Source organism: Macrotis lagotis, chromosome 4 (assembly GCF_037893015.1).
Source record: "Macrotis lagotis isolate mMagLag1 chromosome 4, bilby.v1.9.chrom.fasta, whole genome shotgun sequence".
Lineage (NCBI taxonomy): Eukaryota > Metazoa > Chordata > Mammalia > Peramelemorphia > Peramelidae > Macrotis > Macrotis lagotis.
The window spans coordinates 223952336-223970964 of NC_133661.1; the positions used below are offsets into that span (position 1 = coordinate 223952336).

At 33.7% G+C, this 18629-nt stretch overlaps 1 protein-coding gene across 17 annotated transcripts in view; it reads left to right on the forward strand.

Annotated features, from left to right (window-relative positions):
- Positions 1-18629, forward strand: part of UNC79 (unc-79 homolog, NALCN channel complex subunit) — a 364853-nt gene that overhangs the window by 189247 nt on the left and 156977 nt on the right. For all 17 annotated transcript variants that reach the window (XM_074235468.1, XM_074235454.1, XM_074235458.1 and 14 more), the window contains exons 16-19: positions 1344-1467; positions 3714-3854; positions 11636-11857; positions 13070-13297. In XM_074235468.1, coding sequence (XP_074091569.1) covers positions 1344-1467; positions 3714-3854; positions 11636-11857; positions 13070-13297 — 715 coding nt within the window. The remainder of the gene's footprint in view (positions 1-1343; positions 1468-3713; positions 3855-11635; positions 11858-13069; positions 13298-18629) is intronic.

The following is an 18629-nucleotide window of genomic DNA, read 5'->3' on the forward strand; positions in this document are numbered from 1 at the left end:
TTAATTTATTAGATATTAAAACCTATCTGTTAGCCTTTAATAAGAATGGGAACAAGTACCAGTGTATTATTAATACATTTGTTAGCAATTCATTTCATATAATAAGTTATTCTAAATAAATCATATGAAAATAGATTCAAAAATGTACTGTAAAGGAGCTTAGAACACAGAATGTCAGAACATAAAATGTTAGAACACACTATATAGAATGCAAATGCAATTTGATAAATTTTTAATAAACTCTTACTATATGTAAGAATCATGCTAAGACCCATTGATAAAAGGACAAGAATGAAATAATCTTTATCATCAAGAAGTTTATAGTCTATTGGATGGTTACAACATATATATAAGGACATATAATGGAAAGTAATTTGAAGAAGAGAGCACTAGCAAGAGGAGGATGAGGGAAAGCTTCAGGCTGGAAGTAAACCCTGAAAGACGATAAGGATCTTGAAAGGTAAACATAATAAAAGAGTGTATTTGAGATAACTAGTGTGAATGCAGGTCAGGAAATAAGAGTATAGAGATTGGGGAATGCTTGATGGGGGGAAGAATAGGAAAACAAATCTGTAGAGATAGATCACGGCCATATTATAGAGGGTTTTAAGTGGAAGGCTTTAGGGAAGAAACATAGACTGATCTGTGTCTTATGAAGATTATTTTAATACCTGCATGGGAGATATATTGGAAAAGGGGATACTGAAAAAAGGGAGACCAAATAGGTGTCTACTATAATAGTCTAGGTAAGTGGTGATGAGTACTTGAATTTGGGTTGGAGCTTGAAGGAATCTTCGAGTTCATCTAATTCAGTGCCCTAATTTTACAAATAGGATACTGAGGCTTAGATAACTGAAGTGACACATATAGTAAATTATGAGGCCAGAACTAGGTCTCAGATCACTTAAGCCCTTGTACTAAAATAATAACTGATATTTATATATCATGTTTTATAGTTTTCAAAGTGTTTAATATACATTATTTCATTTAAGTCTCACAATAATCCTGAGAGACTGGTACCATGAGCATTCATTATATGGATGGAGAAACTGAGGTTTAGAGAGGTTATAACTTGATAATGGTTTCATAGCTAAGTTTCAGGCTGTAATTTGAACCCAGATGTTTCTGACTCTTTATTCATCACATTATTCCATGTTGCCTTCGTAAAATTGTTCACATTTTGTATATCAGTATTGACATATTTGCATCATAGACCATAGATTGGTGGAAGAATAGAGTGGGATGAGGGAGTATATTGGTTTGACTCCATAAAATATAATATAGTTGGAAATGCTTTTATGAAGGCATTCTAATTAATTGACTTTCATTCTTTTCCTTTGTAGCAAAATGTTTGACATTGAGCTTTGCCCTCTCCCTTTCTCAATGGAAGAGATGTTTGGATTTATCAGTTGCCGGTTCACAGGATACCCCTCTTCGGTGCAGGAGCAAGCTCTACTCTGGCTTCATGTAAGTCAGTAATACTAGTTGATCATGGAGAAAGGAATTATATGCTCAGAAAGGGAGACCATTTGTCAAATAACAAATAGTATAAATATTGTCCAATTGATATTTCTGCATCTTTCCTTAAGTGCAAGACCATTTCTTTATTCTTCTTACTGTGCTACTGTCATCCACATATGCTCAATGGGAGAAATAATTATATCACATTAAAAAAAAGATAAACTGAAACCCTTTCCAAAATTCGGACTCAGCTGTTCAGAATTTGCATTTATTTAGCTTATTCGTTCACTAACTTAATATTTAAAATATTTATTAAGCACTTATTTTGTACTGGGTATTGGAGGAAATACAAAATTTAGATAAGACATCATCCTATTCTTCTCAGAGTAGAGGCTCTGTGATGGAGATGATACAAATTCTGATCATTCTAGTACCCAACCTTACTTGATAACTGCTTTAGACAACAAACAGTTATTAAATACTGTGTTCAAAGGCAATATTGAATGGTAGTGTAGGGGAATTCTCTTGACTTCTCTGGAGAGGCCTATTGGTCAGTAGGGGTCTGACCAGTGGTGAGATTCAACCAGTTTGCATCAATTCAGCAGAACCAATACCTAATTTTATGTTGAGTTTGGCAAAGTGGTTGTTAATTTATTTGAATTCCACTACTGGATCTGACAATGAGTCAAAGATAGAAGGTCAAACTGAAAGCAAAGAGATTCATTAGCTTGCTAAGGAAGTTAATAAAAGGAAGAAGAAACTCTTAAGGAAGAACTTATAACTCTTGCTGATAGCAGATTTATCTTTTTTTGGGTATATACTTTCTTATTTATGACATTTTAGGCCCAATCAGCAGAATTCTTCAGAAACTCAGGCTAGATAAATAATGCATTTTATGAGAAAGAGAGGGATAGAGAAAGAAGGGGAACATTCAAGGTAGAAAAGGGGAGTATTTGGAATGTGACTTATAGGATTTATTTTTGGAATACAAAAAGATTCCCTGTTCAAGGACAAGAGACAAAGTAATACATAAGAAAGGATAATAAATGCTATTAGAGAATTGATATGAGAGAGATTATTTTGATTTTTGAAAGAAATCGGATAGGTAGAGCTGAAGATGGTGGTGGTGGTGGTGGTAGAATGCAGAATGTACCAGATTGAAAAAATAATTGTTTTGAGATTCATCATTTATTTTTCTTTGTTGTTTGTTTTCTTTTTATCATAAATGAAACTTTAGTGAATTTGCTTCACATTTCAGATTTAGGAAATTGATCTTTTCCTAGTTAATTTCTAGAAGTAGTAGCTTAGTTACTGTTTGTAAGGAAAGGGAATAAACTTTCTTTGTTCTCTCCTTTTTAGAATAAGAGAAATACAAATATGTTTGGGGATAGGAGAGGAAACAAAATGTGATAGCTAGGTGGCACAATGGTTAGATCTCTGGACCCAGAGTTAAGAAGACATGAGTTAATCTGACCTCATACATTTAATAGACCTTGTGAAAGTCACTGTTTTTTTTTTGCCACTTCATTTTCCTGATCTGCAAAACGGGGATAATAATAGCACCTATTTCCTAGGGGTGTGGTGATAAAATAAGATAATATATGTAAAGCACTTTACAAACCTTTAAGTAGTATCTGATTGCTGGCTATTATTATTATTACTATTATTCATTATTATTTCTTATAGGTCATAATTTTTAGCTTATAGTGTATTTGAGGGGAAGAAATCAGAGAACATGGAATGTTAGAACATAGAATATGAAAATGAACCCTAGAGTATTAGAGCTGTAATGGACTTAATAATATAGCTTATTAGAACAGAATTTTAAGAGTAAGGAGAAACAAAGAGAGATCCTCTAACTTAATCTCCTGTTTTAATGCACTTTTCTTTCAACCAACATTTAGTGAATGACTGCCTTCATGCAGCATCTTGTGTTAGTCTGTGAGCAATGTGAAGGGATATAAAATGGAGGATATAGTCCCTAATCTTATAGAACTACAATTTATAGACAAGGAAATGTAGGTCAAGAAAGGGAGTGACTCATCCAAGACTGAACAGTAGCCACAAAACTAAAACATTGGCCTTCCAACTCTCAATCTGGTGTCTTTCTTCACAACTTGTTGCTGATATCCAAATGATCTGTAAGACCTTACGTTAAATGGTTAATTTTCTAAAAAAAAATTTACATATTTTTGTTTAGATTTTAAAGTATTTTTTCTTCTTCTGATATGTATATGTTTGTTTTTCTTTAGGTATTATCAGAGTTAGACATCATGGTTCCACTTCAGCTACTAATAAGCATGTTTTCTGATGGAGTTAATTCTGTCAAAGAGCTTGCAAATCAAAGAAAATCAAGAGTCAGTGAGCTGGCAGGGAGTCTTGCAGCTCGAAGGGTAATTATCACCCAGTTTATTCTTGTTTATCTGGTTTGTTGAGATTCTGGAAAATACTGCCAATTGCACCAATACCTAAGACTGGCCTCAAAGGCCCAGATATTTGTAAATGATGACTCATTTTTTCCATCTTGCCTTATTTTTATAATTTAAAATTCATATTAAACTATGAGATGTTGCATCTAGGATATGCCAAGTGGAATCTTCTAATCAAATATAATTTTTATTATTTAAAATTATGTGCTTATATCTCTCTGTTATATCTATTATTGCTTATATCTGTTTTATATATATATATATATATATATATATATATTTATAACACATTTATTAAACCCCTATGGAGTAAGACTGAAAAATTAATAAGAAATGATCTCTGCCATTATGGAGTGGAGAATCTAGCAGGGGGAATATTCAATAATCCACAACATTATGAGAAAACCATTTTGTAAATTGGCAAGTATTATTGAATGGGAACTAATGGAATTTGCAGTCTCATAGAGAGATAAGATTCATATACAGATAACTATTACACACAGGAGAATTTATATATATATATATATATCTATATCTATATCTATATGTATAAAAGCATAAACAAATTACTTTAAGAGTTTAGATGTGAGAGAGATTTTATCCTCCTCAAGCCTAGAATGTGTTTTGGAGTGGGTAATTTCCCTTTCTTTCCTTTGTTTGACGAAGAGAGCTGTCACTATTTACTGCTATCTTTGCTTTGCAAAACTTTTCTTCTTTTTTGCCAAACCTACTGCATCCTTTTGCTTTTATATCCCAGACTCCCTAGGAAATATGACTAGTAACTTATAGTTTTTGTACTTATTTATTTATTTATTTATTTATTATTATTTTTGCAATTACATGCAAAGATAGTTTTCAACAATCATCCATTTTTGCAAGATTTTGAATTCCACATTTTTCTACCATTCTCCCTTCCTTTCCCTCTCCCCATGGCAGCAAACAATCTGGTATAAGTTGTCCATGTGTACAATCATATTTAACATATTTCCATATTATTCATGTTGTGAGAGAGGAATTAAAATATGGAAGAAAACCATGAGAAAAAGAGAAAAAACAATTTTTTTTTTATAAAGTAGACATAGTACACTTTCCTCTGCATTCAGACTACATAGACCTCTCAGGATTGCCTTTGATCACTGAAGATATTTTGTTTTGTTAAAAAAACCACTCTTCCCTGCTTTCTTCCTTTATATTTTTTCCTTCTTTCCTTCCTCCCTTTTTTCCTTCCTCCCTCCCTCCTTCTCTCCTTCCTTCCTTCCTTCCTTCCTTCCTTCCTTCCTTCCTTCCTTCCTTCCCTCCCTCCCTCCCTCCCTCCCTCCTTCCCTCCTTCCTTCCTTCCTTCCTTCCTTCCTTCCTTCCTTCCTTCCTTCCTTCCTTCCTTCCTTCCTTCCCCCTTCTTCCTTCTTTCCTTTTTTTTCCTCTTCTTTGCTTCCTTTCCTTTTTTCCCACAGAGACCTTTTAATTCATTTTTAAAAAGTTCCAAATTCTCTCCCTCTACCTAACCCCTTCCCAAACCATTGAAAAGGCAAGAAAAACAAAACCCATTACAAATATGTATAGTTAATGCAAAACAAATTTTTGAGATAGCCACAGGCAAGAAAAGGTAAGAAAAAGAAAGAAAAAATACATTATTTCAATTTATATTCTAATACACCAGTTCTCATTCTGGATAGCATATTTCATTATGAATCCTTTGAAAATGTTGTGAATCATTGTGTTTTTCAGAGTTGTTAAGTCTTTCAAAGTTGATTATCTTTATAATACTGCTGTTTCAGTGTAGATTGTTCTCCTGCTTCTACTCATTAACTTTGTATCACTTCATATAGATCCTCCTAGTTTTTTCTGAAAGCATCTCCTTCATCATTTCTAATAGTTCAATTATATTTCATCATGTTCATATATCATAACTTGTTCAACTATTCCCCATTTGATGGACATCCTTTCAGTTTCCATTTTTTTAGTGTAGTAAAAATAGCTGCTATAAAAATATTGTACATATGGGACCTTTTATTCTTTTTTTTAGGGTGTAGAATTGATAGTGGTGTTGCTAGATAAAAAGGTATACAGGATTTGATGGATTTTGGGGCATAGTTCCAAGTTACTTTCCAGAATGATTGAACTAGTTTTACAGCTCCTCTAATAGTACATTAGTATGCTTCTTTTCCCATATTCCCTCCAACTTTTATTATTTTTTCTTTTAACTGTTGACTGTGAGATAGTACTTCAGAGTTGTTTTAATTTGTATTTCTCTAATTATTAATGATTTAGGTTATTTTTCATACAACTGTTGATAGTTTGGACCTTTTCCTCTGAAAATTTCTTATTCATATCCTTTTATCAATTGGGGAATGGCTCTGCTTATTATAGATTTGATTCAGTTATGTATTATTTTATAAATGAGGCCTTTATTTCAGAAAATTTCTCCAAAGATTTTTTCTCCAGTTTTCTAATCTTCTTCTAAATTTTAGATACATTGAGTTTATTTTGCAAATTTAAAAAAAATTTATGGATTAAAAATTATCTACTTTTCCCCATGAATCTCTTAATTTATTTGGTCACAAACTTTTCTCCTTTTCATAAACCTGACAAGTAATTTCTTCCCTATTCCACTAATTTGTATATTACCCTTTCTGTCTAATGCACTAATTTTGAGTTATTTTGGTATATGGTGTGTATATGATCTATGCTCAGTTTCTGCTACACTGCTTTCCCCATTTTCCCAGCAGTTTTTGTCACAGTGAGTTCTTGTCTTAGTAACTGAGATCTTTAGGTTCATTAATCACTAGGTTACTGTGCTCTTTTGCTTCTTCATACTGATCCTCTCTCTCTCTCTCTCTCTCTCTCTCTCTCTCTCTCTCTCTCTCTCTCATTGCCAGCAATATTCTTTCCAATGTCATCCTTAATAGGCTAATCTTTCACCTAAAAGATATTCATCAACTAGAGAACCAGTGTGACTTAAGAAAGGGCCATGAAACAGTTTATATGATATTTGTTGCCTAGCAATTCCAGGAGAAATGCCAGGAACAGAACAGAGGGCTTCTCTGTTCAATTTGACTAAGACCTTTGGTACTATCCATTATGGGGGCTTGTGGAAGATCATGAGAAAATCTGACAGACCAGAGAAGTTTATCAGTATTATATGCCATTTCCATGTTGGCATATTTATGTGAGTTCTGGATAAGGGACGATGAAGCCAGGCTTTGTGCTTGCTCCCCTGCTTTTAGCATGATGTTTTCAGCAATGTTGACAAGACTCCTTCAATGAGGATGAAAATGACATCAAGGTCAGCTACAACACTGACAGAAAACTAACTTGAAAAGACTACAATCCATGACTAAAGTGAGGGGGAAGTTGCAATGTGACTTTTTGTTTACAAATGAATATGCACTCAATGCAGCCTTTGAGACTGAGATGCAGTAGAGTATGATTGATTCTCACTGCTTGTACTAATTTTGGCCTGCCAACACCAAGCAAACAGAGGTTCTTTACATCTAACAACACATCATCTGTTAATGGATCTATTAGTTACAGCAAATGGGAGAAATTTTGAATACTGTAAAAAAAGTTCACTTCCCTTGGCAGTATACTTTCCAGGGATGTATATGTAGATGTTGAAATTGGCAAATGCATTGGCATGGTTTGCTCAGTGTTTGGGAGGCTCTGAAGGAAAGTATGGGAGAAAAGAGGTATTAGGTTGCCTACCAAACTAAAGTTTTCTTGAGTCTGTGTGTTGATTTCATTATTGTATGCCTATGAAACCTGGATGGTAGACAAGCTCCATTCCAAGAAACTGAATCTCCTCATTCCATTTGAATTGTCATAGGAAGATTCTGAAGATCACCTGGCAAGATAAGGTACTAGAAATGAGATCCTTCTCAAATTGAACTGCCAAGCATTCAAACTCTAGCACAATTCCAATGCACTGGCTATCTTGTTCAAATGCTAAAAATATTTTTCCCAAAAGACTATGGAAAATTTACATTAAAACAACTGCTCATGTGGAGATGAGAACATGTGATACAAGGCCAGAATTTCTGCAGAATTTTGGAATTGAATGTGAGACATGGGAGACATTGGCATAGGACTGTGCCACCATGGTGTGCTTGCATCAAAGAAGGTGCTGTGCTCTATGAGCAAAGCAGAATTGTAATAGCTCAATAGAAATACAAGTTTAGAGATATCTCCACATTAAATGTTCATTTGGACTATTTGTGCCTGACCAGTGATAGTCTTCTAAGCTTGCCTTGGTCTAATCAGTCAGACACATTTGTATCTTAACTCCAACATAGTGATGCTGTTTTTATTCTCTTTCAGCCCAAGGTACAACAATCATTATATCCCTCGGTGTTCCACTAATCAACCTTTCCATTTCTTACATAATATTTCATTGTTTTGATGATTTATAGCTTTATAAGGATAGTTTGATATCTAGTACTTCTAGCTCCCCTCCTAATTTTTTTCATTATGTCCCTTTTTTTTGAAGACCTTTTGTTATTATTTTTCTAGTTCTATAAAGTACTTCTTTGATACTTTGATTGATATGGCACTGAATAAGTAAATTAATTTACATGGTATTGTTCTTTTTATTATATTGGCTCAGCCTACCCATAAAATTCATATTTTATCAGTTATTTAAAATTGTATTTGTGTGTTTTCTTGGCAGATAGACTTTAAAGTAATTTGTACTGACTACAGATATTTTAAATGAAATTTCTCTTTCTATCTCTTCCTTCTGAGTGTTGTTGGTAATATACAAGAATGCTGATGATCTGTGTAGGCTTTTTTTTAAATTTTGCAATGTTGCTGAAGTTGTTGCTTGTTTTTATTAGTTTTTTTGGTTGTCTCTCTAGAATTCTCTAAATAAACCATTATTACATGCAGTTATAATTTTGCTTCCTGGCTTATGCTTATTTCATTAATTTCTTTTTCTTATCTTCTCTTTCTTGTCTTAATGCTATAGCTAGCATTTTAGTATAATATTGAATAATAATAGTGATAATGTATACTGCCAAATCATAGTCCTTTTTCCCCAACTACATTCCTAATTATGTAGCACTGATCCTTCTCTGTTAACCTATTTTTCTATATTTGCCTTGAAATCTCCTTCCTGTGTCCATGCACTTCCATTCCTCTAGGAGCCAGTTGATCTTGGGGTTTCTAATTCCTCTCCTTCCAGTGGAGGATATGTAGACTTTTAAAGCATCAAATGCCACCCAGACTTCATTCAATGTAAAATTCTTATTTCGTTTCACTGACCATTCCTCTTTACCCATAGGTTCATTAATAAATGGAAATCCCTTCCATCTTGAAAGTAAAGTCTTATTCCTTCCTCCTCCCATTTTCTATCTTCACCCCTCCTCTTCATCCATGACCCTGAAGAGGTCCTTTCTTTGTAAGACCGTAAAGGTTACTTTCCCTTAATTGCTAGCCCTTGATTTGACTGCAGTGCATCACACAGTCTTCCATCTGCCTGATCTCCCCACTTTCTAAAGAATCCTCCCATGTTGAAAAGAAGTGCCACAAAATACCATTAATTCACCTATAGTCAATTTGTTGCTAGGTTCTTTCTATAATGCCTTCTTCCTGCCTCTTTCCTATTACTTTTCCCAGACTTCCAGTTTCTTTATGTGCATTTAGAATGAAGTCTTCACTGGTCTCTCACTTACCACTTTGTTGCTCTTACTGTTGCAAATTCACTCCTGTGTTTCTGTTGTTTAGGGTATTTGAGAGACAAATTATCTGTTTTTCTTTCTTAAATTGTTTAACACTCTTTATCAGTGATTATCCAATCTTTTTTTTTTCTATATGGTTAAGCTCGGATTTACAAAGTAGGTCACCTTGGACTGCACCATGAGCTCCATTGCTTTTCAAAATACAATATTTCATTTACTCCTATGTTTTCCAGTGGGTGCAAAATAATCTTGTGTCAATTGAATATCCTTTCTTTGTATTTAAAGGTCTTTCTCTTGATTACTTGTAGAAATTGTTTCAGAATTGTCATTTTTATTCATTTTGTCTTGTCATTTTTATTCATTTTATCATTTCTTAAATTTAATCACTATTTGTCTTGGAGTTGCAGGCTTGGATTTTTATCTTGAGTCAGTCTATGAAATCTTTCAACTGGTATTTCATTTTCTATGTTTATAAATTCTAGATAGGTTTCTTCATTGTAATTAAGGTTTTTTTGTCCTCTAGTATTCTTCTGGGAAAGGTTGTTTTCCCTACACAACCCATTTTCAAGTTCTTTATGTTTTGTTAACATAATTAGCATATTTTTTAATGTTGCTGTTTTTGTTTCTCTTTTCTTTGGTTGTCTTTTGCTTCTATCCTTTCTTTCCTAATATATTATTCTCTCTTTTGTTTCTTCAGGGAAACTTTCCATTACTGAATTGTATTTTTCAACTCTGCTCATTATTCTGCTCTCATAATTCTCCTTTCTCTTTTAAACCACTTAGGAGCAGCATATTCTCTTTGTATCCCACAGAGTCCTCTGTTCCATCAGATGTTGGATAATTTTCTTTTGTTTTATGATATTTAATCATAATTGTCTGAACTTATTAGATATGGGGATCATATTTCCTTCTGTTACTGTTTTTCTTGTTGATTTATCTTATGTTCAAGATCTTTGAGTTTTCTTCTTGAAAATTTGATAATGTTTTAAGCAATGTTGTCATAAGCTTTCATCAAGGATGAAAATGATGTTAAGCTACTATACTATTTAACTATTCAACTTGAAAAGGCTGCAAGCTAAGACTAAAGTGGAGCTGATGCATGATTTTTTTGTTCACATTGTGGATAAGTTCACTGATGATTGTGTACTCAATGTAGCCTTTTCTGAAAGTGAGGTGCAACAAAGTATGGATTGATTTGCTGCTGCCTGTACTAATTTTGACCTAACAACATCAAGAAATCACAGGTTGTCCATCACCCAATACAACGTCATCCTGCAAAAGGAGAAATTTTGAATACTGTGGATAAATTCACTTACCTTGGTGGTAGAATTTCCAGAGGTGATGAAGTTGACTTATGCATTTTGCTAGAACTAGCTCAGTGTTTGGGAGGCTCTGAAAGGAAGCATGGGAAAGAAGTACTAGACTGTTGCTTAACTTATAAGTAGAAGGATAATTCTTTGCCTCTCTTTTGAACAATTTATGTAATTCTAGATTTAATTGCTTTTTAAATATTTGATACAATTCATGTGTAAATCCATCTGGTCTTGTTTTTTTTTCCTTATGGTGAGCTCAATTTCCCTCCCCCCCAAGATCATATGATTGTCTATTTCATGTTCTTTTATTATTTATTTACATCTATTTATATTTTTGAATATGTTCATCCATTTAATTTAGATTATCAGTTTTATTTTTATATATCTGGAATTGCTTTTATTTTCTCTTCATTGGCTGTAAATCAATTCACTTTTTTCCTAGATGTATATTTTTCAACATTTATGCTATTTAGAAGAGTGTTATCTTTGAAGGTTTTTTAATTATTATCTCACATTTATATAGTATTATGAAACATGTTCCTCACAACAATCCTAGGAAGCAGGTAGTGCAAATATTATCTACCTTTTAGATGAGGAAACTGAGGCTCAAAGAGTTGAAGTTACTTGAAGAGGTCACATAACTAGTTAAGTATTGAAACTAGAACTTGAGGCAGGCCAGGGCTTTTGCCTTCAGTTCTGGGACTCTTTTAACTAAATTAAGCTGATTTACTCAATGAAATTTCAAAATTCTTTCCCACAGGTGAGTGTTGCTTCTGATCCTGGTCGCCGAGTTCAACACCACATGTTAAGCCCATTTCCTAGTCCTTTCCAGAGCCCTCTTCGCAGTCCCATGCGCAGTCCATTCCGGAGTCCTTTTAAGAACTTTGGACACCCAGGAGGAAGGACTATTGATTTTGATTGTGAAGATGATGAAATGAATCTGAATTGTTTCATTCTCATGTTTGATCTCCTCCTGAAGCAGGTACTAGAATTAAAAACTTCCTTCAGTTTACTTCTTTTTTTGGTCAATTTATCATAATAAAATCATAGACTTCCAGAGGTTGAATAGACCTTCAAGTTTATATAGGCTAACCTTTAATACCTAAATTCTTTCTGTAGTATCCTTGATAACTAGTTCTTGTCTTTTTTTATCCATTTTATCATCATAAAATCATAGACTTATAGAATTGAAGAGACTTTCAAGGTTATATAGGCTAACTTTTAATTCTTAAATTCTTTCTATAGTATACTTGACAACTAGTTCTTGTCTTGCTTGAATTTATGAATTTTGTGTTTATTTAAACACTTTGTATGGTCAGGAACTCACTACTTTCTTTGATTATAAAGGTTAGGAAATTCTTCCATTAATTGAGCCTGAATTTGCCACACTGCTCCTCATCATTTGTCTTGGTAGCCAAGCAAAACAAGTCAAATCTGTCTTCTGCATGGCTGCTACCAAGGACTGACATCAGACTGAATTGTTTTCAAAAGGGAACTTCTAAAATTATTTGGAACAGTAGCAGTATCACTGAAATAAAACCTGAGTTTCTCTAGGTCTCTCTCTTTCTAATTCCATAAAAGGAGGGAACTGTAAAATGAGCCTCTTGAACTGAATATTTATAAAGACTATGCTCATTTAAATGCTTATGCCTTTAATACTCTTGAACTTCAAGGATTGATGATTTCATCATCAGTGTAGATAGACTCTTTTCTCCCAATCCCCTTAATCCTAAATCCCTGATATTAATACTAGGTATTCATGAGTTTCTATGAGCAAAGAAAATTCTCACTGTCTGCTAACATTCCAGTGAAAAGTCTCTCCACTCTGAGCTAGACTCAGATGACACAGTTTGTCCCGAACTTGAATCTTTCCAGCTGGGTTGGACCCATTAGAGCTTATTCTCCAGGAGAATAGTTTTCAAGAACCCAGAGTCACTTCAGTGTCATAGTGAGTCTGTTAATGATGTCTGCTTTTTACAAAAGCAACCCCAACGCATATTGATCTACTGTGCTACACACACACACACACACACACACACACACACACACACACACACACACACACCTAAGTATATGTTCTATCTTTGAATAAGGATTACAGGATATCAGTAGTTGAAGGCTACTTCTGGAGGGAATGTGCAAAAATCATTAGATAGAATCATATAATTTACTCCTTTTCTCTTATATCCTGCAGATGGAGTTACAAGATGATGGAATCACCATGGGCTTAGAAAACAGTCTGTCTAAGGACATCATTTCCATTATAAATAATGTCTTCCAAGCCCCCTGGGGAGGTTCTCATACTTGCCAAAAGGATGAAAGAGCTATTGAGTGCCACTTGTGCCAGTCAAGCATCCTTTGCTATCAGCTGGGGTGTGACCTCCTAGAACGACTGGCTCCCAAAGAAGAAAGCCGGCTAGTGGTAAGCAGCTGAGGAAAAGCAGTGGCTTCTAAAGGTCTATCTCATGACAGTAAGCACCCTGAACACTCATTTAGTACATTATAACTTACAAAACAATAATATATTTAGTATATCACTTGATCTTCAATTAAAATTCATTTCAATAGGAAACTGTATAACAAATGCAGAAATCAATATACTTGTCAACACAGTAATGAAAAAATGCCCATAAAAATGTATGCAGAGCACCATGGAGAGAGAAGATTTAGGTAAGACATGGTTTCTGCTCTTATGGAGCTTACTGTATAATTGAGAGGCAACTTTGATATTTAAAACTCTTCCTTTGTCTCCTCCTCCCCACTATGTTTCCATTCTTTTTATTTTTTGTTAATAGTAACATTATACAACCCCTTACCTACAAGAATTCCTTGTACAAGACAATCTGTCTCCCAACCCTGGAGATTTTCCTTGTTGTCCCCATGCCTGGAATACTCTCCCTGCTCATTTCTGCCTCCTGCCTTCTCTGACTTCCTCCAAATTACAGCTAAAACCCACTTTCTATGAGAAATCTTTCCCAATTCATTTTGATTTTAGTGCTTTCCAGCTGTTGGTTATTTCAATTTATACCATATATAGTTTTTATATATTTGTTTGCATGTTGTCTCCTCCTTTAGACTGTGAGCTCTTTGAGAACAGATATTATTTTTAAACTTTCTTTATATCCTCAGTACTTGGCACATGGTAGGAACTTGATAAATCCTTAGTTTCTTCTTCTGGAAAATGGGGATAACAATAACAGCTATGTAATGGAATTGCTTTGAAGATTACATGACATAGCATTTATATACATATATATATATATATATATATAAAACATCTTATGATATTATATAAATGCTTGTTATCAAGTTAAAAAGAGACATGTAACTAATACACTATAATACATGATAAGGTACAAATGAAATGTCTGAGATAGTCACAATTACTTTGTGAAGTCTCTGTTTTATAGCTGGAAAACCAGCTTTTCATAATGAAGGATATTAATTAGTTGGAAGTCAGGTTCAAGTCTTACCTCCCAAAAAAGAGTGCTGAGTTTGTGATTTTAGGCAAGTCATTTAATCTCTTTGCCTCACTCCCTCTATCTGTAAAATGAGAATAGGTAGCTCTGAGGTTTCACCTTGCCTTAAATCTGAAAATATGAAATCTACTAACTGTGTGACCATGTGAAAGGTCACTTAGCCTGTCAATGTTTCAGGTAAGTTTTTATTATGAACTTAATAAACAACTATAAAGGAACATTTTCCTTACAAAAAAATAGAAAAAAGAAGGCAGAATATTAAATAATGAAACTTCACTATGAACAACTTGGTTTTTTATATTTTAATTTAATATAATTCCAATCCTGCTTCTTTGAGTCCCTTTCTGTGCTTCCTTTTGTTCTCTTTTGTTTATTATGCATTAACACACTTTTCTTTTTTGCTTTTTTAAAGTATTGCTGTCAATAAGTTACCTACTTTTTGTCCAACTCTAACCAGTGTTCCTTAAATGAAAACTGTTTTTGAAAAATAAGTATAATCATTCAATAGAAATTCACACATTCATTGTGCCTGAAAATATGTCACTCGGCACCTCTCATCTATCACCCTCTCTGTCAGTAGTTGGAAAGCATAATTTATCAATTATCTTTTGGAGTCTTGAGTAGCTATTGCTTTCAACATAGTCATTAAATCTTTCAGGAGTTATTTTACTTTGCAATATTGTCATCATATAAATTGCCCTCTTAATTCTACTTGCTTTCTCTGAATCAATTCATAAAGTGATCCAAGGTTTCTTTAATCCATTCCTTTTGTCCGCTACAATAATAATCCATTACATACAGAAACCATAAATATATTCAGTTATTCCCCAATTGATACATACATGATTTGTTTACAGTTTTTTTCCATAGAAAAATTATTGCTATAAATATTTTGTACAAATTATTCTTTTCCTTCTTTTATTTTTTGGGGGTACATGACTAGGTTCAGTAGGTTAAAGGGTGTACTTAATTTGGTAAATTTCTGGTTCACTTCCAAACTGTTTTACAGAATATTTCAGAGATCTACCAGTACTCCATTAGCATACCTATCTTCTTATAGCCCTCTAACTATAGTGATTAGACCTTTTTTCACATTTCTATAGATAGCTTTGATTTCTTCCTCTGAAAATTTCTTTTTATAATCTTTTACCAGTTATCAGTTGACCAGTATTCTTATAAATTTGACTGAGTTCCCCATGTATTTGAGAAATGACACCTTTATCAGAGAAACTTGCTATACAAATTTTTCAGTTTTTATTTTTGTTTCCCTTCATGCTAATTTTTCCAATTTATCCTTATCTCTTTCTTCTCTTGCCCTGTTCTTTTTCAAAATTATTCCTCCTCAAAATCTGACCATTGCCTCCCCCTATCTATTCTTTCTTCAAACAGTCCTTGCATGTGTCTCCCCCCCCCACCCTCCCTTTTATTTCCATATAAGGTAAGATAGATTTCTATACTGAGTATATATATTATTTCCTCTTTAAACCAGTTCTGATGACCGTAAAGTTCAAGCATTGCCCATCATACCCACCCTGACCCCATCACATCTTCCCCTCTACTGTATTTTGGGATCTCTTTTAGGAGGTGATGGATGAAATCTTTCATTGACTATTTTACTCTCTGGTTCTAGGATATGAAGGCGATTTTCCTTGATAATTTGTTGAAAGACATTGTCTAGGTCCTTTTTTGAAAGACAGTCCAATAATTCTTACATAATCTCTCTTGGATCTGTATTCCAGTCAAGTTGTTTTTACAATAAGGTATTTTACATTTTCTTCTATTTTTCCATTCTTTTGATTTTTTTGATTCTTTTTTAAAAGAAAGATTTAATTTATTTTTGAGTTTCACAATTTTTCCCCTATTCTTCCTTCCCCCTCCACCCCTCACAGAAGGCAGTCTGTTATTTACATTGTTTCTATGATATACATTGATCTAAGTTGAATGTGATAAGAGAGAAATCATATCCTTAAAGAAGAAAAATAAAGTATAAGAGATAGCAAAATTATATAAGAAGATAACAGATTTTTCCTAAATTGAAGGAAATAGTCTTTGGTCTTTGTTCAAACTCTACAATTCTTTCTCTGGATACAGATGGTATTCTCCATTGCAGATACCCCAAAATTGTCCCTGATTGTTGCACTGATGGAATGAGCAAGTCCATCAAGGTTGATCATCACTTCCATGTTGCTGTTAGGGTGTACAGTGTTTGTCTGGTTCTGCTGATCTCACTCAGCATCAGTTCATGCAAATCCTTCCAGGTTTCCCTGAATTCTCATCCCTCCTGATTTCTAATACAACAATAGTGTTCCATGACATACATATATCACAGTTTGCTAAGCCATTCCTCAATTGAAGGACATTTACTTGATTTCCAATTCTTTGCTACTACAAACAGGGCTGCTAGGAATATTTTTGTATAAGTGATATTTTTACCCTTTTTTTCATCTCTTCAGGGTATAGACCCAGTAGTGGTATTGCTGGACCAAAGGGTATGCACATTTTTGCTGCCCTTTGGGTATAATTCTAAATTGCTCTCCAGAAAGGTTGGATGAGTTCACAGCTCTACCAACAATGTATTAATGTCCCAGATTTACCACATCCCTTCCAACATTAATCATTGTCCTTTCTGGTCATATTGGCCAGTCTGAGAGGTGTGAGGTGATACCTCAGAGATGCTTTAATTTGCATTTCTCTAATAAGTACTGATTTAGAGCAATTTTTCATATGACTATGGATTGCTTTGACATCCTTATCTGTAAATTGCCTTTGCATACCCTTCGACTGTTTGTCAATTGGGGAATGGCTTATTTTTTTGAAAATTTGACTCAGTTCTCTGTATATTAGAAATGAGTTCTTTGTCAGAATTACTAGTTGTAAAAATTGTTTCCCAATTTACTACATTTCTTTTGATCTTGGTTACATTGGTTTTGTCTGTGCAAAAGCTTTTTAATTTAATGTAAACAGAATGATCTAGTTTGTTTTTAATGATGGTCTCCATCTCTTCCTTGGTCATAAACTGCTTCCCTTTCCATAGATCTGACAGGTAAACTACTCCTTGATCTTCTAGTTTGCTTATAATATTGTTTTTTATGAGTAAATCCTGTATTTTATTTGATTTTATCTCGGTATAGGGTGTGAGGTGTTGGTCTAATCCAAGTTTCCTCCATACTAAATTTCAATTTTCCCAACAGTTTTTATTGAAGAGAGAGTTTTTATCCCAATAGCTGGACTCTTTGGGTTTATCAAACAGCAGATTACTATAATCATTTCCTGCTATTGTACCTAGTCTATTCCATGATCTACCACTCTATTTCTTAGTCCATATCAGACAATTTTGATGACTGATGCTTTATAATATAATTTTAGATCTAATGAGGCTAAGATACCTTCTTTTGCACTTTTTTTCATTGAATACCTGGAAATTCTTGACTTTTTATTTCTCCATATGAATTTACTTACAACTTTTTCTAACTCATTAAAGTAATTTTTTGGAATTTTGATTGGTAGAGCTGTTTGACCTATTCTTGATGTCTCTTAGAGTCATTAGCTTCTACTTGCCCCATTCTGATTTTAGGGAATTATTTTCTTCAAGTAACTTTTCCATTTGCCCAATTCTACTTTTAAAGGAATTATTTTCTTTAGCTAATATTTTCCTCATTTAGTCAATTCTATTTTTAAGGAGTTGTTTTTCTTCAAACAATTTGTGTGCTTCTTTTTCCAAGCTGTTGAAAATTTTCTTAATGCTCCTGACTTTCATTTCTTTTTCCAATTTTCCTTCTGCCTATCCTATTTGATTTTTGAAAATCCTTTTTGAAAAAAGCCATTCCCCAATTGACAAATGATCAAAGGATATGCGAAGACAATTTAAAGATAAGGAGGTCAAAGCAATCCATAGTCATATGAAAAATTGCTATAAATCATTACTTATTAGAGAAATGCAAATTAAAGCTTCTCTGAGGTACCACCTCATACCTCTCAGACTGGCCAATATGACCAGAAAGGATAATGATTATTGTTAGAAGGGCTGTGGGAAATCTGAGCCACTATTACATTGTTGGTGGAGCTGTGAACTCATCCAACCTTTCCTGGAGAGCAATTTGGAACTATGGCCAAAGGGCAACAAAAATGTGCATACCCTTTGATCCAGCAGTGCCACTACTTGGTCTGTATCCTGAAGAGATGATGAAAAAGAGTAAAAACAACACTTGTTCAAAAATATTCATAGAAGCCCTGTTTGTGGTAGCAAAGAATTGGAAATTAAGTAAATGTCCTTCA